The following is a 20,969-nucleotide window of genomic DNA, read 5'->3' as shown; positions in this document are numbered from 1 at the left end:
TTCAATTTCACTTTTTTTTCTGCTCAGCTGAGAAAACACTTCTAAAATTAGGCCTACCCTGGCTTTTAAAGACACAGACAAAATGATTAATGCTTTTCTGTTGAACCTGAATTACTGCAGAGCTACTGCATGTACCTCTGCCAAGCTTTTGCAGCTCATCTCCATTTTATAATGCTGCTGTTCTTCCCTAAAGATACATCACTTTAAATCACTCTACATGATTGAGGAAAGTATTTTATGATCGTGATGATTTGAATACTTTTAAGTCCTTGAGGCAAGAGTTGTTGGTCACTGCCAGAACCAGGCTAAAGCAGATTACCTTGGTGGTACTTCATTTATGATCCGGTGACGATGATATTCAACTAAAGCTACATGTTCACATTGTCACTTAGCTATTCAATGTAGCGCTAATGTAGCCCTTTTACTTTGAAGTTTAAAATCATAGCTCAAAGCAATATTTCTTTACATCAGACACATCACACAGAAAAGGCAACAGCAGTATGTTTTTTCCTCAGCCCGACCTAAGCACAGGATGAAATAATGATTTAATTGAGGCTGAGGCAGAAAGGAAAAGAGTGAAAAAGCATGTGGACAAGAGGGAAACAACAGTCTATTTCTAAAGCCAGTAATTAGAGTATAGATAGAAACCAGACTAACAGTCTCTAACTGCGCTCACTGCGCTGTGAGGCTACAGAAAACCAAATAGTTGATTTAGTGGTTTTGACCACAAGTCTCTTTATGGTTACTGCACTTGTTTATCCAAAAAACCACTAGATATGTGAGGGTTTGGATGAAGGTGTTGATTTCTTGTCAGAATACAGGGAATATTTTGACATTTTTGGGAGGAGGGGGTAGAAAATGTGATATATATATATATATATATATATATATATATATACTTATTTTTCCTATTCATTAGTGTTCATAGATATTTGCTCGATCTGTCCTCCATTTCTTTCTGGTCACATCCTTCCCTTCTGTTCCAATCTATCAGAGCAGAGGCACCACCGCTACAGAGAAGTGAGGGAATGCTTTCAGAGGACCCCGTGGAAAAATTGGACTTTTAGTTCATTCTTAGTGGCACCACTGCTTCTCCAGTACAGCCTTTTCCCCTCTACAGTGCAGTACGATACGTACGGCGCACACTGGCCACTTGTCTCTGGTGGCCTCTGGCTAATAAGCTCAACTGGCCTTAGGTGTGAGGCCTGAGGGTGGAACTTCCCGCGCTGTAGTTCAGCCAGTCAGCATTGGATGGAGTCTGTGAGTGGGACTGAAGCGGTTCTATGGCTTTATTAAAGTTATTACAATCTGGAGCACCATCTCTTTTTTTTTTTATTCCGTTTGCTGTAACACTCCTTGCTTCCTTGCTTGTCATACCTCATGCATAGCACTTATAATATGTGTGTCTAGCAATAGTTTTTGAGCATCAGAGTATGTTGGCACCAAGATGTTCCACTCAGCAATTTTTAACTATCAGCACCACTATTTATATTATTCAGAGCATCACTCCTGAAAGTATCCAGGGTTGCTGACAGGGGAAGAAGAGCAGCAGCAGCAGCAACTCTGAGAAGTTTACAGTACATCAAAACATCAGTCGCTCTATTTTTTTTAGCTCCCTATCTGTGTCAGGGTCACTGGTAGCAAAATGCAAAGCAGCCCAGATGTCCTGTTTCCCAGCAGCCTCCTCCAGCTCTTTTCAGGGAAACCTGAAGGCGCTTCCAGGTCAGCAGAGGATGAGGCTGTAATGAGTTCAGCCAGCGTGTTGCTTCCTGGTGGGCTGCATCACCACCAGGAAATGTCTGAGAGGCATCTTTTCTCAGTGTCTGAATCGCTTCAAGCAATAGCATTTTTTTTTTTTTAAACTCCTGCTTTTGAGGAGCTATTGCTTTCCATCTAAAGCTGGGGAAATGATTCAGGAGAACACGCTCGTACTCATCACAACCGAGTCACATTCAGCTACAAAGCCCTCCAGTGTAAAGGTTAACACACCTGCAAACTCCTTAATGTCATTGAACTACACGCTGCCTAGACCGCAGCTGCACCTTGATTACAGTCTGACCCAGGTGTTTGACACCTGCAATCAAGAACAAGCTTAATTTAATGAAGGCAGCCCCCGACGCTGAGTGTTTGACTGCAGCTAAATGGTGTGAATGTGTAAAATTGAAAACGAACAGTAGAATCTATTATGGTACATTTTAATTTCCGCTTATTTAAAGATTATTTAAACGTGAAAAGGCAAAGCTAACATAGAGTACTTGCCTTATGCTCTGGTGAAGAAATCAACTTCTGCATCTTGATATTAACCCATCACTTGGTGAGCGAGCATCATCTTTAGTCTTATCTTTTTTTTGCCAATGTTATATCTTTGTTGTAGATTTCAAGTAATTACGAATGTGCTAATAATAATAGCATGTGTCTTCTATCCCTGTTCAAAGCAGCCAGCGCCTGCAAAGCTGAACTATCCAGTAGGCTACCAACTGACCAAAAGTGACATCTGATTTCTACATCATTTAAAATGCACAGCAGAACACTGAACACTGTCAGCACATTGTCATGAATGTCACCAGTCACATGCTGTCATCCGAAGTGTTAACAGTACCTTTAGCTGTGGTGGCCCCTGGTGGGAATAAGACCTTTAACCCAACAATGCGCTTCCCCTCTGCAGCGCTCATGAGCAACAGGATAATTTTTTACTTTTGTTCCCCTTCTACAAAAATACCGCATTGGATGCTGGGGCGCAATGGGGAGGAAGGTGTAGTCACTCCAGAGGGCTCCAATGTGGAAAATGTAGTAGCTAGTACTCCTCAGGCTTGGCCTCTGTAAGTCAAAGTGACAGTGTTCAGCTACAAATAGGTAAAATGATGAACAGTGGTGTTTTTAGGTGTCATGCCTGTTATGAACCTCTCTGCCCAGCTGACATCGTTTAAGCAATTTGTTGTGTTTGTTTTCTGCCAAGGAAATGTACGGGGGGAAAAAACATGATGGATGAGCGCGTAAGAGGTTCAAAAGCCTCCAGTGCTGACAAATTACTGAAGAGAACAACCACCCAACCAACCAACCACCACATAGAGAGACTGGACTCACCGAGAGAGAGAGAGAGAGAGAGGGAGAGAGAGAGAGGAAGAGAGAGAGAGAGAGAGAGAGAGAGAGACAGAGTGTGTGTGTGAGAGGGAGAGAGAGAGGTGGTGGTGGTGGTGAAGCCAATGTTTGTCGTCGAACTCCAGCAAATATGAGGATGGGAAGATAATGGCCCACACTGAGCAGGATGACTGAATCTCCGTAATTATCAGTTTGTGTCTTTTAGTGATGCATTCTGACAAAACAACCCTGAAGAAGAGAAGTCTGGACAGCAAAGAACAAAGGATCGCTTGTGTTTTTTGGACATATCCAACCATTCTTCAGACTATCCTGATTTACTGAAGAGGGATGGTTACTGAGTCCAGTTTAACATCTTACTGAAATGATTGGATCAAACATCTCCATGGAGGAATTACTGGAGACTTCAGCGGTGTGTGCGCCCGCAGAGACGCCGTAGCTCTACACGAACCGTGATAGATTTGAGTACTTTTATGGAAATTGATTGGAAAATTCAGCTCAGCTGAAAAACATAAGGGCAGCAATAATACCACAGCACACATACACACACAGACAGAAAAGCCAGCGCCGTGTGTCTGCACGTCTGTGTGTCTCTGCAATAAGTGGCTGATAAAAAGCAATAAATTCTGTAAAATAAATACAGTCATCCGGCTGTGCGCCATGGGCGACGAGGCGTCAAACTTCAGGAGAAGCAGCAGGACCGGTGTCTCGTCACCTAAACCCAGGACTGGTGAGGATCAGGGCAGAGCGGAGATTCTGGGCTGAATTCAAACTGATCACCACTGAAAACAATGAGATTAATCATTCTTGGATGATTTGTCAGATTAGCACTGTGACAGTTTTTGATGTTATTCAGAAAACAAGCTTCAGATCTGGGCTGTGTTGGACTTGGTCACTTTGATTTGTTCGCTCAGAGATCAAGTGGCAGAGAGGGACATGAACCGTTTTGCTTTTGTGCTTGAAATAAAAGAATACAGCCATATTATCTAATCAATAAGTTAAAAAGGGATCTTAATTTTTTGCACTATGATGGAACCACCACCATGCTCGAAGAAGAGCCTGTCTCTGTCGCTCCCGGTTCCCCGGGAAGGACAGGCGACTCTGAAGCCTCCGCAGCATCTCTGGAGACAACCCCGGACCCCGATTAAAATCAAACACCGGGGGTACTCCGACACCGACCGACATCACCACCGGCACATTGAGCGCTCCGACGCCGTGGATACGAGCGACAGACCAGGACTGAAAAAGTCTCGGATGTCCTGGCCATCCTCTTTCCACGGGACCACAAACACATCCATCGGAAATTGCGTCGGGAATAAACGGTAGGCGAGAGAGAGAGGTGTGCATTCCAAACATCCCAATAATAGCCCATGACAGCCCACAAGGCATATGCGTAAACGGGAGGGGGTGGGGGCATTTTAATGAGTGCGTAATAACGCAGTGTGCCTGAAGGGTTAACTGATGTGAGGCGCTTTCTATCGGGAGGCGGGACGCGTGGGTTTTCGATGCTGATGCGTTATGCGTCTTTGGATAGACTGTGTCAGATGGGTATGAAGCGCAAACCAGACCGCCCACTCGAAACGCAGGAGCAGCATCTGTAAATACCAGTAACATTTTTAAGAGCGTCCGCATGTTACATGTGGTCGATAGGAGAAACGAGCCATAGTAGGTTTAATGGCACCAAAGGTCTAGTGGGTGCGTCCATGCGTGCAGGACTGAGATATTTGCCACCGTGCGCGCGCTCCAGTCCAGGCCTTTATCAGCTTGTTTGCAGAGGGAGGTCTGGGACCCAGTGCGCCAAGCACCAAAAGTTTATGTCTCTGTTTAGGTTTCACTTTGCTCAAGTGTCCTCCAGCCAGGCTGGGAGTCTCTTGACTCCAAGAGTAGCTCATCCTGACCTCTGACCTCCAAGGTGTGGTGAATGAGGTGAAAAGAGACTCTCCCCCTGCTCTAAATTAGATGTGACAAAGTTATGAAGTGCTACCTGGACCTATGTGTGCAGGAGTGTCACACAGATAGTTTCTAACTGGCACACCACGGCTGCTCTGATCAGACATGACAGTTGAAAAATTCACCGCATTAGGGAGCGGACATTGACAGACACTGGAGACAAAGAATTACATGATGCTTCAAAACTCCATCAGCCAACAACTCTACCAGCAATTAAATCAAATTACATGATGCATGTTTATCAAGCAGATTGGATTAAAGGCAGATAATCAAATGAGTCATGGAACAGTAAAATTCTGATATGATAAGTTTGTCCTTACACAACAATTGCTCCATTTATCAAGACACCGACTGCAGCACCTGGATGTGTTTTTATTGTTAAACAGCTTCTTCTCTGTATAGCAGGGCACATTTTAGAGAATATCTAAAAAGTTAAGCATGTACAACATGGGTAGGAGTGAGGTTGGCTCTTAATCTGACTCACTTTTGTATTTAAAAGGGGCGGGACTATCCCCGTTTCTGTGAAAGAATGTTAAAACAGTAAATGTTTCCAGTTTGCTCTATCTTCCACTCTGTCCTTTATGTGGACTGAAACCCCCAGACGTTCTTGCAAGTGGAAGAATTACCACGTTGGTCTCCCTTATTATCCCCCTCACCTTCTCCCAGTCACTGATGAAGCCCCAATGTGCTCCCTCCACATGAGTAACACATTAAACAAGGTGATTATTAGAGTAATAACACTTGAGTGTGGCGGGTCTCACAAAGGACTGTTGGGGTCCTTTTTTATTTCTCCCGTTATTGTTTGTCATCTTTCTTTCATTTTTTTTCTTCCAATGCCACAGACGGCCTTCCTGGCAGGCCCCTGGGAGAAGGGCCAATTCCAGCTGACTGGAGGAAGGGCTGATTTGTATTTTAGTCCCCAGGACACACACTGAGGCAGTCCAATCTTTAGTGCATTGGGACTGACTCTGCCTGCCCTTCTCCTTCTGTGGGCGGCAAACCATGAGAGGGCAGAGAGGGAGGGAGAGAGAGAGAGAGAGAGAGAGAGAGAGAGAGAGAGAGAGGTAATCTGATTCCGACAAGCTGGCTCCAACTGTGTGTGTGTGTGTGTGTGTGTGTGTGTGTGTGTGTGTGTGTGTTCATGTGTGTGTCTGTGCCTTAGCACATCCGTGAGGTGATGTGTACTATCTGTGGGTGTTTGTGCTACACACTGATCAGGAAGGAGGGTGCATGGAGGAATGGAGGCTGGTAGATGAATGTTGTGTGTCATGAGTAGTGCTGAAATGCTGCACACACTGTGTGTGTGTGTGTGTGTGTGTGTCTGTGTGTGTGTCTGTGTGGAGGTATTCATGAGTGGGCTGTGCACAGGTTAGTGTCTGACCTATAGCCCATATGGATAGCAATAGGCCTTGTTTTATCTGTCTTCATATCAGTGGGAGACCTGAGGGATTTCCAGTGTGTTGATATTATTTTCATTCTTTTCACATATTACAGCCACTGTATGTTCGGCCTCTCGTGTCTGAATAGAGGACGCTTCGAGCTGGACGCCGCATCTCATCTCGATTTATCAAGCTTTATGAACATCTATGCGGATCCAGCAGCTCTGAGTCTTTAGCTCAAGGATAACTTGCATTTAGTCCGGCCTATGGAAGGCAGCTCCGATGACATCTGCTCTCACTACTGCTGAATGTTTTTATTTACATGCACTCGACGTCTGTGTGTAAATATCGAAAATATGTCAAAAAACATGCGAGAGCCAGGAGTTGCACCCTAAATCCTGTTCATATTGACAATGTTAGGATCGATTCACTCAACAAACAATGGTTTTAAGCAAAAATTGAGGCTTGCTATTCTCCTGCTGAGGTTTATTTATTAACATTTTCAGCTTCGTACAAACACGATTTTGGCATTATAATGACAAATACTGTAAGATGACATTTATTAGCTAGGGAACATGAAGTGACTTTGTTGTTGGAGACTGGAAAGAGTCATTGGTCTTTGATTGGTTTGGCGCTGATCAATGCAGCAGATGACCTTAGTGTCTCAGGGAAGCAGGCCGTTCAATCACCGAAGAGTGGGTAAAGACCTCATCTGGAGGTTTTAAAGATCAATCAGCCCGAGAGCTGCTGCTGAAATTGTTTTCGAACAAGGTTCAGAGAAAAACAGATCGTGCCATGTTACTGTAATTGATACAGCTGCTTTTGAAAATGAAGCACTCCCAACAGTCACCAATCCAGGGATGGGTGGCGTACAAGAGGGATTCTGGGTGTTGTTCTGCATAATTGTTTGGAGAATCATTGTCTGCGTCTGTTTTCACTTGTCTATTTCTGTCTCTGTGTTGTATCCCACAAAATGGCAGTCTTAGTGGCAATCAGCTTCCCCCCAAAGAGTGTCAGTCTGCCTCCTCTTCCCACCCCCGGTGTCTTTTGTTCGACCGTCTTTTTTGTCAGAGGATGCTAATACGAGCGTATCAGTCATCAGGTCCCATGCCCAATACGCTCTGGGAAGTTCCAACACGAAAATGAATGACTGACACCGAACGAGTAACAGCTCTTCCCGCAATTCTGTTGCTATGGTTACATGTTTTGTGCATTCGTAGAATAGATTTCATTTACCCAAAAAAGGCAAAGCCTACAGGCACTCGATGGGCTTGACTGCATAAGTTGCCAGTGTGTGGCAGATCCCACTGGATATGCATTATGGCTTGTGTGTTTATAAGGTGAATAAGTGAATATTAATGTTCCGCTGCTGAAGAAGTGAAGTCTGCCGAGTTTAATCACAGCGCAGAGCCAGTTTCCTGTTCAGTCCTCAGCAACAATTTTTCTAACCGAAGCTTCCCTCCCTCTCTCTCTCCCTCCCTCACCTACCACCTCATGCATACTTTACACCTTTTTTTCTCTCCCCACGCTGGGATCCAGTGTTGATTTGTAAGCTTCTCTTTCTTCCTGCCTGACTGGCCGGCTGCCATAATAATTTAGTTCATAATGAGGTACAGCTCCAGTTAATTACCACAACAGCTGTATTTTGTTGTTGATCATACATTTACATTCCTACACTCCAGAAACAAAAAGTCTCATGCAGAGTGTATTCAGGAATTATCCCAACAAATGTGTCTTAATAGCGTTAAGTAATAGACCTCTTATCTCATTTGTGTAGTGGAACCATCTGTTTAAGCTACAGATTGTGCTCTTCTGTGAATACACGGTGCTTTCTCTCTTCTCTCAGCACTAATTAGTATCTGGAGGCAGTTCATGCACTGGAACGGCGCTCACTTTTGGTTGGCTCAGGCGGATCCCAGAGACCTCAGGTAAAAAATCCCTCTGAGATCTTTTAGCAGTGACACCAAACAGGTTGCACGCTCGAAGGGAATGTATGCGGCTCTCGTCCAAGGCACCTTTTTGTGTTTGTTCTCAGCTCATCAATTTGTCTCACTGGAGGACTCAGTAGTTCCCTCACAGGTTCCTCAGATACTGAGGCCACTGCTAACCACATTTAGCACAGTCAGTTTGCCCCGTGAATTGTCTGGAAACCTTGGCATCTCTGCATTTTAATTAATTTCACACTGATTTTTTTTTTTGTTTTGTTTTTTTTGTTTTGTTTTTTTCTGTTGACAAGTGTGGATGGGCAAGAATCCCAGCACGAGCAAACAAAGTGAGCCATGCCATCAAAAAACCAAGTTGCAAACAAGTCCACCTGTTACCCTCAAATATCTTCCTGATTGATGCAACTAGTCTGCTCACATTTTTTTCTGCAACAACAACATCCATCTCCATTCTCATTCTCCTTCCATGTCATGTTCATGTCCATTAAATACAGTAGCCTTCATGGAGCTTTCTGCCACATTTCATTATGTTCCCTCTGCCTCTCTCAGGATGTCGATTTTGATTATGATAAGCCTCATACTGAGCATTTTTTTCTTATCTAATAATATTGTTTGAATCACTCTTTTGTCCATAAAAAATACAGTCTGATTGCTGCATTTCTCTCTTTTTGATCCTCTATTCTCTCAGCGCTTCATTTCACCCCGGTGTAAATGGGGACTATTGATTCCATCTCTATTTCTGTTCTCTGCTTTGTCTCCCTATTGTGTGGCCTGTCTTGCTGGTTCCCTGTAGCTTCTGAGATTGTCTGTGATAGCCTTGTTCTTGCTTACAGCGGCATTAACACACAGCTTCTCTGTCATAAATCTATCATTTTCATCCCACTCTCCCTCTCTTGTCCACTGAGATCATCAACTGCTTGCAGAGTCTTTTCCCCCCTCGAAGCCATATCTGAATCTCAAACCTTAGTATCCCCAGTGGTGGAATGAACTGCCCACCACTGACAGTGCGCAGTGCCTCGTCTCTTCCTATAGCCTTCTCCTTAAAGGTATTTTACACGGATGTATTTTTTTCAGTCTTCTTGCTCTAGCTGTTTCTTGAAATATCACAGACTTCAAGGGCAGAGCAGACACAAACACCTTCATCATATGGCTCGCAATCAGCTGCCATTAAAGAGGGAGTTTGAAACAGGCCTGCGCATCAAAGAGCAGTCTATTTGAGGGAAAAAACAGTTAATAATTATGCCGAGAGATGAAAATACATGCTAAAAACCATTCAGGATGAACTTTTCCTCGGATTTCCTTTTGTCTGACACAAAAATAAAGCTTTTTAGTACTAGAAATAGTATTTAATGCTTTGAGCCCATAGGCTCTAAGAGGGACTAAAAGGAAAAAAATCCTTTTTAGTGTAATCAAGTCGCCCACTTCAAACCAAGAAAAGGGTCTTCATTGCTGAGACTCAGGAGAATTTAAATGTCAAAATGTGCAGCACATTCAATTTCAAAATAAGTGGTAGGCTTTCACCTCTCAGCAAACAGCTCTGCTTGAGGGGAAACTGTAATATGATGCTTGTTCTGTGGGAGATTTCCTTCCAAGGTAGACGTGTGAACAGGGATACCACGTCCACCACAATTCAGAAACAGCCAGCGGTCTCTGATGCTGCGGCACAGAGTGACGCCACGGAGGGGGCGACCCTGCTGAAATGTGCTTTAGGCTGCTGTCTTGGGCGCAGAACTGCCTGAAATGACTGAGAATGACAAACCCTCTGTCAGCTGTGTGCCAGTGCAGCACGCACGCTCGCGTGCGCACACACACACACACACACACACACACACACACACACACACACACACACACACACACACAGACAGACAGTGGAACCGAGAGAACAAACAGCACACACCTGTCGAGCAGAGCACCATGTCAGACTAATGTGAGGGGCGTCAGGGGAGCGCACAGAGAGTCTAGTTCAAATCAAAGACTCACAGCAAATCAGAGCTGAAAAGGATGAGTGCACCTGGAGACCACACTTGGCACGGACAGACACAGATGAAGAGTTCAAGTGCCAGTGTCTCATCTGAGGTATCACTTCCAGACCTCCTGCCCCGGGACAGTGTCCTTACCCAAAATGACTGGCGCACTGTCACCTTCCCTGGATGAGTAAAGAGTGTCAGTCCTGTTTAGAGAAGAAGGACAGATGGTTTACCGTGTCACAAGACTTTACTGTACAGTCCCAGCAAATATGATGCAAAGGCTTTGTTCAGTCCTTCCATTCAATACTCTTCATATGTCGCCCCGACATCACTTTGTGCTGAGACAGTGTTGACAGAAATAAAGTATGCCTGAGACAGAAATTTAACAGGAAATGGTTTGTTGTTGCCCATTCATGGTCTGACTCAGCTCTGCTGTTGTTGTGTGAGCTTGATTGGAAAAATGATGCAAACAACAGCAAATAACATTCGGCCTGCTATTGGAAACAACAACAGCACAACAGCTCGCTGAATGTGCCACTAAATATTTCATAGTGTGCTAATTTGGAAAGCAGAAAACCAAATCAGCCAGCAAATGTTAATTGTCATTTGGGCTGTTGTTGGATGGAAATTATGGATGTCGTATGCAGCGATGGAGGAATTCTTCCAAACCTTAACTTCAGTAAAAGTACCAATACCACAATGTAAAAATACTTCAGTAAGTACAAGTATGTAAGTATTGTAAAAGTGAAAGTACTTAATGTGTAAAAATGGCTCCTGTGAGTGTTACACTATTATATATTATTATTATTACTGATGAATTAATGTTTTATGTATTCATGGACAGTTTAATAACAATACATTATATTTTATGAAATTATTTTATGCTTTTTATTTCCCTTTCATCTAAACTGGAGTAGATGTATAAAGTAGCATAAATTAAAGTACAACTACCTCAAAACCGTGCTTAAGTACACCACGTGAGTAAATGCACTCCACAGTGCTCAGAAACGAACAGCAGCAGGCTTGTTTTTACTTTCACGACTGAGCAGTTTTGAAATAATCCAATTTTCTCAGCCGATAGAGGAGCATGTCATTTTTCAACTACTCCTGAGATAGGAGATTTTCACTTCCATTTGTTATAATTCAATTTTTCTCTTAATTTAAAGTCTTCCGTTTTCAAAAATATATGTCACAATGAGGGCATGTGTTGAATGTGTATTGCTGCCTATTGATATGAAACAATAACACGTGCAGTGCATGGTACAGTACATGTGTGCACACTACAGTATATTTTTGCTCTATGTTGCTGGTGATATGTGGATGCCAGCTGGGGCTTGTGCTCAGGAAGGCACTGCATGTGTTGCTTCCTGTCGAAAATAATTATTTATGCCACCGAAACTGAATGATTCAGAGACCCGCCAAAATAAAACAGATGCAATAGGTTTGTGTGAGGAATATATATATATATATATATACATAATAAAACTGGCAATCTGTGCAGCTGCAACAAGGTTTGCAGGAGCACTTGAGAGTTTTACATAATGCATGAAGCAGCTTATGATTTATAGCCGACTGAAGGTGTTGTATACAGGCTGATGCACACCTCTGTTTCCTCTGTTGCGGCTACTGACCTCTTCTACATCAGAGTGTGAGCGTAACCTGTCTTGTCAGAGCAGTGAGCCCATTTCTTGTAGGTCATGTTCATGTTCGCACATTAACACTCAGCATTCAGGCTGTTGGAGGGCAGAGAGGGGGGAAAAAAACATGGCCCGAGGGTTCAGGGTGGTATTTTCACTTGATGCTCTACTTTTCAGTTTGAGATCTGGCTGTTTTTGAAGATTGCATGTGTATTTTTTTCTTGGGCCAGGCCCACAGCAGGAGTCTTTCAGTAACATCCTCCATTAAAACTCTGACTGGATGAGATTTCTAATGATGCTGATGAAGGCTGGGGGGTTTATTTTACCCCCAACAAAGGCAAAGTAATTAACAACAGTGAGGCTTTAGTCTGGGCTCTCTCTCTCTCTCTCTTTCTGTGTGTGTATCAAGGCGGTTATTGTGTGATTACTTGTGTGGACTCAGGGTATTGTTGTGAGAGTTTTCCTTAAAGAAAATCAGAGTTGAGTCTTTTCTTACTCTGTGCAGCTTTTCTCCCCTGAGCGTCTCATTTTTGTTGCTGGCATTTTATTTGGGAAGAACTTGAAAGGCTTCTGGTGCAATCCACAGCACCGTCAGTGCCCAGTAAAAGTTTCAAAGTGTCCCTGAGCAAGGATACCTCATCCTCATGTGTGTTTGCATCAGCGTAGTTGAGAATCACAAACTGGAAAGTAGCCAAAATCAGCTCGATCAACTCTACACATTTTCATCCTCACACTCAGTCAAAGCTCCAGAAGATACCGGTGAAAAAAAGATTCTGCTTTAATTGCAGCAGCGGCAACAGCAGCAGCAGAAGAGGAAGAAAAAGAAGTGGGTGCTCCCCTGCACACAGACGCAGCCTGCTTTAATATAAGACAACCCCTGAGCCCGTTCCTTTGCATCAAACAGGTGGAACGAGGGAAGCCGACACCGGGGAGAAGGTGTGAAGATAAGGAGAGCGGAGAGGAACAGAAGGTAAACGTGGCAAATGAGAACGCGGGCATGTGTCTGGAGAACACACAACGAGGGCGGTTGTCTTCACAGATCACTGGCAATTGTGTATTTTGTCACATCAAATTTGATGCAAGACCTGTCTGTGATTGGTCGAGTCCCTTGCCACTCACGTCCGCGAGTGCACGGGCCAGTGATGTTGTGTACATGAACGCTGGCCCTCCTCTCTCTCTTAGGGTGCTATAAATAGGGGGAGAGAAGCCTCGGGCTCTCACTGTAATGAGATTAAACCAAACCAGCCTCAGCTCCCAGTGTTTTATTGAGCTTTATTTCAGTTTCCATTCTGTGTTGCAATATGTATAAGAAAGATATTGAGTGTGGCTGCTGCTGCGTGCTAGACAGAGTCCATGTAAGAACATTTTCTTGTGCATCAGTGTGTTAATGTGTGTTTACATGCTTTTAAATGTGTGTGTGTGTGTGTGTGTGTGTGTGTGTGTGTGTGTGTGTGTGTGTGTGTGTGTGTGTGTGTGTGTGTGTGTGTAATGTCCTCATTTTGCACCCCACAGGGCATGGCACATCTCCTAAAGATGTGTTCATCATGATGGTAAAGCATTTGTCACCATAAAATTGTGCCGGCACGAAGTTCCGTCCACTGGCTTGAAATCATCATGAACACCCCCCCCCCCCCCGCCCCCTTTTCTGCTTCCTGGATTTCCAGCAGTTTCCATGTTACGCATGTGAGGCCCGTCTGTTGCTGCCAGTGGAAAAGTGATAGTTAACCGCAGCGCGCGCACACAGCTCGTGCATGGCTTTTGTTGAATCCTGATCTGTGAAAGGCAGACAGAGGACAGTACTGGCACAGCTATTGTGGCTGAACGTGTGTGCGTGAGCATGTGCTCGCGCGAACGCTTTTGTGAGACGGAAAGTGTCTGGGGACATGCAGAGTGGGAGACGTGCATTCTGTCTGGACATACTGCTGATTCTCACAGCCCTTACTGTGGCGCTTCGGAATGATCTGCTAGACTCCGACTGGGGTTTCCTTCCACGGTGCTGAGGCCTCATTACCCAATCACAGCGTCTTCATTATACCATCAAGTTAGGGGGCACTTGGTATCTGCTATTCATCTCCTGTCACTGCTCCCAGTAGCAGGGAATTTAACATTAACAACATCATATCTGCACTTTTAGGACTCGTCACAGAACACATTCATCAGAAAAAGAAAGGCAGCAGGTCGGAGCAGAGCTTCTCTGCTTGAGCGGAATAGGTGAGCAGACAGGACAGGTGACTTTTAGTCACTACAGTGACAGAAATCAGTCAGACAGATGCTGCTGGCGTGGCGTGATGTGAGGAGAAGAGGAGACAGACAGGACGCCTCTGAATTAGGGAACATTTTTGACATCTAAAATGACAGTGCTCGTGCTTCACAAAAACGGGGAATTTGAAGGACGAGAGTGCCGTGAATGACATCAGAATAAAAATGACAGACAGATTGACTCATCAGAAAAAAAACATGTTGCATTCACAGCCCCCTGCTGCGAGGCAGTGGCCTCCAGGTCAGAAACAGCACAAATTAATCCACACAAACAATTCTGCCTTTTCCTCACTAATGGTATTGAGCTGCTATCTAGGATAATCACACTGATTTTCTTATTGTTCTCTCACTAACGTGATTAATGCCTATTATAACAGCGCTATAATTGGAGTACCATTTTGCTAATTGTCCTTGTTAAATTTATGGTATATTTTATCTCCAGGGATGTAATTTGCCTAAACATGAAATTCTGAGCTTTTGATTTTGCAAAAGAGAGGATGGTATTCATCTTTTTAGGGTCTAATCTTTAAGGATATAAATGCACATTAAGCATCATAGTAGGCTAAGTGTTGCCAAATACAGACACATTTAAAGCAGTTGTACTTTTCCACAAAGTCCACAGAGGGAGGCGACGGCAGAGGATGTATGGGTCAACCAATATGTCCGACTTGAACATTTTTTCGAACAGTTTGTGATGTTGGTTTCTTTTAACCATGACCACTGTTACCCCCTGACATTAACCGTGTAGTTACTATTGTAACCACAAGAACAATGTGATCTTTCCCTACACACGTCGTTTTTGTGCCTGAACCTTAGTGCTGTAAGGTCAGAAAACAGTTTATTCTTGATGCCACCATGTCATCCTGTTGATGGCAGCGTCAGATCAGAAAATGCTTGTATGTGTCGCTCTGGACCAGCGACATATTTTGTTGTAGTTGGAACGTAATGGAGCGTTTTGCAAATCAAGAGTCAGATGTTTCCCAAACAGCTGAAAGGAGAGTGACTTACAGGTGACATGTTTGCATCATCAACTTTTGAAGGCGATAATATGTCACTGTTCTCAGCTTGTTTCACTGGCTTCATGTCACTTATTGCACGTATCTCTAGTTCTCCTAGTTGTATTCGTCATCTGGAGCTTGTTTTCGACTGGATTACTTTTTTTTTTAAACCAGCTACTTACAGCACCACCGTGGGGTCGAGCACGAGTGACAATACAGCAGAAACTAACAGGAGCGAAGCGAATCATCGGTGCCCTCTTTTTGTTCAGCCACGCCATGAAAACATTAGTGGACATTTCAGAGCATCAGGCTAAATGGACCATTTCACTGCGTGTTCAAATCAACCTTGTACGCTTCCTCACTCTGCTGTGCATCCTGCCCAGCGTTTGTTTTTCTACCACATTATATCAGTAATTATCTATCATTCCAGGGTAATACGCAGCCAGCCGTCTTTGTGCAGGGGAATAGGCATGACGAACTGGATGCCAAGACTGCTTATTAGTTCGCATTTCACTTGCAGATATGATTAAATATGACATAATTTGAAATTACAGAAGGGATATGGAGCTTTTCAGACCAAGAAAACACAGTAGATAGATAGATAGATAGATAGATAGATAGATAGATAGATAGATAGATAGACTTGTACATAAGCCAAGAGTGGCAGACTGAAGGAAAAGACAGATGGAGAAAAAGATGGAGGGAGATAGATAGTGAGATGGTGAGGAGGAACAGAGCCACAGTGACACAAAGGTAGCTCTGGATGACTCACTCTCTCTCTCTCTCTCTCTCTCTCTCTCTCTCTCTCTCTCTCTCTCTCTCTTTCTCACTCACTCTCTCTTCTTCGTGCGTCTCTCTCTCTCTCTCTCTCTCTCTCCCCCTCTCTCTCTGTCTTCATCTCTCTCCAGTCTGGATTAAAATAAAAGAGGCCCAGCAGCCCCAGCCTGCAGAGAGGGAGTTACGCACTCCATCTCAGAGATAGGCTGATGCGCTAAAAATACCCCTCCTTGTGTGGGCTTGTTTGGGGGGGGGGGGGGTGGCACCTAAGCATGGGGAGGGAGGTTTATGGATTTGGTGCTATAGTACAGACGCCAGTGATATCTATACTGTACACAGTCCAGCTCCATCGCATTCCCAGCATCTCTCAGCCCATTTCTTTTCTCATCATCTCTGCACTAATTGGGTTTTGTAAGAGCAGTCTTCCACTTTCTAGGAATGCTGGTCAGTGCAATTAAAATCTATGTCATTAAGCAGAATTCAGCTGGATGCCGCTTTTATCTACACCCCCATTCCGTCTTTCCATCGCACCCCCCATTGCTAGCATCTCCCCTCTGAGAAACTCCATTAAACATCAAAAGCAAATCAATATCATTTTATTGCTCTTGCTGCTGCAGAACAGTTTCCACGCCGAGGAGTTCGTCTCTCAACTCCTAATTTAACTGGATGCGAGTGGCAGGAAACTAAACAGAGCACCGAGTGAACACGTCTCTCCATCTGTCATCTCTCAGGATGGTTCTTTATGTCAGCTGATCCATCTGTTTAGCCCAGCCTCAGTCTCCACAACAGCAGAGAGGAGGAGAAATACCGCGGAGCTCCCGTAACACAAATCTACAAGGCGCGTTTTGAGAGGAACAATGCTCGTAAAACAAACACTTCCTCCGCTTCCTCCCCTGATATTTGGGAATCGGATGAGTTGTGAAAAGAGCTGGGTGTTGGGAGTCACGATTCTTAAATACTTACCTTTCACACTAAACGCCCCCCCGGGGGGGGTCACAGAGGGGGATTTGCATATAAAAGGATAGGAAGCACCGTGGAGAAAGAAGGATGAAGAGTGAAGAGAGGAAGAAGATGTAGGAGAAATATGGGTTTCTGCCACTCAGTTGTAATTAGTCATTTTGTATGTGACCAGAGAAAGGAGACAGAATGAGAGAGACACTGGTAGGAATACAGATGGACAAAAAAAACCAAAAAAAACAAAGAGAAATAATAGAATACAATCATCCGGTGGAGCTGTGCTGACCTTGTTGCCCCCTGTTTTTAATTTATGCTGCAGAAGTTGTATCAGAGATGCAGCGCAGTTAGGACAGATATGAAGAAAAAGAGAATAGTTTCTATGAGTATTCCTTTACTCCGAGACAGTAACTACAGTATTTGGTTAAAGTGGTGACCTCCAGCCTTATGGGTCTCAGCGGTTGTTCTGGGTGAGCACTTGTAACCCTTTTCACACAGGACACAACAGTAGAAAAATGATCCTAAACATACCAACCAAATTGGTTTTTTATGGCTAACAAGTGAAATATTCTGGACTGGCCAAGTCAGTCATCTGACCTTAGTCCAACTGAGCATGTGTTTCACTTCCTGAAAACCAGACTGAAGGCAAAAGGGCCACAAAATAAGCAAAAATTGGAAGATGGCTGCAGTTTCAGGCCTGGCAGAGCATCGCCAGGGAAGATACCAAGTGTGTAAATGTTAAGACTGCAACCAAATATGAAATATGGTGGCTATTTATTTTAACATGATGATTTACTTCCTGTAAAATTTGATTATGATGTGCCTGTGACATTCATCTGTCAATGTTGATATAAGAGCTCAGCATTTTTAGTTTCAAATCAAATCCAATGTTCTGGAGTACAGACCCAGATTGTCCTACCAGTTTCTGACTACACTGCACTGTTGCATTTACACATAGGCCACGTCGCAAAGTTGCATCTAAACACAGTTGAAAGTGGAGCAACCTGTGAAGCAGACACAGCCGTGACAGAGTGAGCCGGTCTCTCTCCACCTGAGGGAGACACACCTGTGAGTTCAGAGATCTGCTGATGGCGATGTAGAGCGAAGAATACAGAGCGTCAAATAAACCACACAGCAACAACAGAGGCCAACTTCCTCAGGTGAAAAGAGAACAGCGCGCTGAGAGCTTTGTGTGTCTAATGTGAACCACTCAATCCGGGCAGAATTTATTTTGTGCAGTGCATTAATAGATTAAGAGGGCTGTCCTTCCACAACGTGGAGGGGCCTGTTGCTGTGCGGAATAAAGGCTGATTATCCTGTCTAGTGTAGCCCATAAAATAAATCCCTTTCCTGTGGCATTTGCCAGGTGTGTGATTGCAGCAAATCCCTCCACGTTCCTCCTGAAAGGCATGTGTTCTGCACTTTTAGAGGCTGTGGCCGGCTCTCTGTGTTCGGCCGCCCGGAGCCGGGTCGGTGATCCTGTGGGCAGGATAATCTGCTGTAATCTCCGGCTCTGTGATCTGACCATAGCGCAGCTGAGAGCTGGATGGGTGGGAGAAGCTGTGCCTGGAGCGGACAGTTGGGGGGGGGGGGGCAAACAGGGGAGGGGCAGTGGAGACGGGGCAGGGCTGAGGGAGGTCAGGGACTGTGAAAATATTATTTCGACCTAAAAATATGAATGACCAGACTTGCAGGTGCAGGAGTTGTGTGTTCTGTTTGCTCATTAGTAGTTATTAATGTAAGACTCCTCAACTAAAGATAAACCTAAGCTATTAAAAACAGCTGTTCAGTCATTTTAACAAGAGTTTCAAATCAGATTTGCTCTCCAGTCGCATTAGTCCTTTCAGTGATGATGGACTCAATGTTGTCATATTCCATGCACATATTGTGCATAGTCAGATTCAGTCCAGTATTAACACTGAAACGTGGCTCTCCCTGCCGCTCTGGTGACTTATAAACTGAGAACGTGGGGGTAGGGGCTGAAGTGGATTTGAATTTTCGTCAGGGTTAGCATTATTTTCATTTTTATCTGAGAAAATATCTGACTCATCTGAGATACATGCATGAAAAGACTCATAACAAGCATCTATCACGCAACTGTATTCGAAGTGGATAAAGAAAGGCCTTCTGGAGAGCGCTAACGCCAATACAATGTGTGCTGGGAAGTATGCTAATAAGATAATGATGTTTCTTAACGCACATAATTTGATGAGTTTAATGAGCATTCAGCTGCCAGGTCACAAGAAGTCACGAAGCTTGAATACATGATTATAAGTTCTGACATGGCTGTGGCTTTGATAACTAGGAATTTTATCTAATTACGTTAAATTGGTTGATTGTCAGTTGATTTCATGAAATTATCAGATTTCACTGTGTGGCTACTGACAGACACGTCTCAGCTGTTTATTCCTGCTCCCGTGTCCTGCCTTGTATGTCCTCCTCCTCATGTGTGTTATTGCTTTATGCTCATCCTGGCTCTGTGCAGCTCCAGTGGCCAGATGCCCTCACTTTGCCCATGCGGCATGGCGCCAGCACTTCCCCTACAGAGCCTCCGCTAGTCTCAGGTCCTTTACGAACGAATCTTTTGAGTGAACAAACTGAACTGAATCACTTCCTGAACCAGTCCGTTCATTTATCAGTTCACTTGAGCTCTCAGTCAGTTGCGGGCAAACATGCAAGGATACAAGTCACTGATGCGTTCACAGGGATACACTCACATGGAGGACATTCGTTTCGCCAAGCTAACGGCTGACATCGCCAGGAGTTAGCACAAGACAATCAGTAGCCCCACATGAACACAAACGCACACCTTCAAGTTCCCCGTTGTTTTAATAGACTTCCCAGATAAACACTTGCTCAATACGTTAGGCTGGCCTGTATGAGAGGAGAGAGTGGAGACTCGCTGGTGCTGCTGCAGCTGTAATGAGACCGCCAGCGGCTCAAACAGCTGGGATCGGGCCCGGCCTGTAGATCAGTTAAAACACCTTTAAAGACCAGCGTTTATCTCAGATATTCAGTGAGGAAACTTTTTTAAATATCAAGAAGTATACACATAGTTTCTGGCATGTGTGTCAAAGGGACACCACTTCCGGTGCCGGAGGGATCATGAGGAATATACACCGTTTGGCTGTGTTTCAGCTCAGTGAGCAGGAGTACGCCGAGCTCCGGTCAACACTGAACGATTCTTTTGAACGAATCTTTCTAATGAACTGATTCCATTGATTCGAGACACTGAAAAGAACCGCTCTGCACATCACTGGCTCCTGCTTCTTGTGCACTGTACTGTAAATGTCGACATTAAAATGGAAGCAGAGACTTGAGCGTGCCTCCGTCTTTCCCTCTCTCTTGTCATTGCCTGAGAGGCACAGAGGAGCAAGCTGAGGCAAGCAGAGATGGCAAGCCTTCTCTGGACATGTCATTCGAGATGTGTCATTTACGGGCATGTTGCCCTAAAAGCATACCCCAGCCTGAGAGCGCCTCACAATAAAACAGCCTTAATGTGCTCAATAGATGATTCAACTGCAGCAATAGAGTACAGCTGTGATTATACGGTCAGCCTATAAAAGTAGCACCCTTTTCCCAATTTGCAAGTCCCCACTCCTCTTCCCTTCAACTCCCCTCAATGCCACCCCCACACTGGTAGCAATCAGCCAGGTGCTAAATGCCTGGGTGAGGCACAGCTCATGGGTGGGTGGTGTAGTGGGGGGGGGAGGGGGGGGGGGGGGGTGAAATTGCACGTGGAAATAAGCATCTGTGCTTGCTTGGCAGAGGAGGAAGCGGGGGCAGGAAATAACTGTCATTCTCCACTGAGGCTGAGCGTACGGATTGTGTGTGTGTGTGTGTGTGTGTGTGTGTGTGTGTGTGCGTGTGTGTGTGTATCGTGGGGAGAGAGGGTGATGGACACAGGCAGGTTAATCATTAACTTAGTGAACTGAAGAGAATGAAGAAAAGGGGGAGGAGGAGGAGGAGGAGGAGGAGAGGGGTTGACTGGGAGTTTTTTTTTTTT

General features: G+C 44.5%; 1 protein-coding gene across 3 annotated transcripts in view; it reads left to right on the top strand.

The window, feature by feature from the left end:
* The first annotated feature begins 4,122 nt into the window (after positions 1-4,122).
* The window catches only part of LOC111217502 (cAMP-specific 3',5'-cyclic phosphodiesterase 4A-like), a 37,652-nt gene continuing 20,805 nt past the window's right edge, over positions 4,123-20,969 (top strand). For 2 of the 3 annotated variants that reach the window (XM_022739399.1, XM_022739401.1), the window contains exon 1: positions 4,123-4,418. In XM_022739399.1, the coding sequence (XP_022595120.1) occupies positions 4,123-4,418 (296 nt within the window). The remainder of the gene's footprint in view (positions 4,419-20,969) is intronic. The other variant, XM_022739400.1, reaches the window with a different exon arrangement.

Source organism: Seriola dumerili, unplaced genomic scaffold (assembly GCF_002260705.1).
Source record: "Seriola dumerili isolate Sdu_G_001 unplaced genomic scaffold, Sdu_1.0 BDQW01000044.1, whole genome shotgun sequence".
NCBI classification, from domain to species: domain Eukaryota; kingdom Metazoa; phylum Chordata; class Actinopteri; order Carangiformes; family Carangidae; genus Seriola; species Seriola dumerili.
The sequence above is the reverse complement of the archived record's forward strand: the minus strand, read 5'-3'. Positions and strand labels throughout refer to the sequence as shown.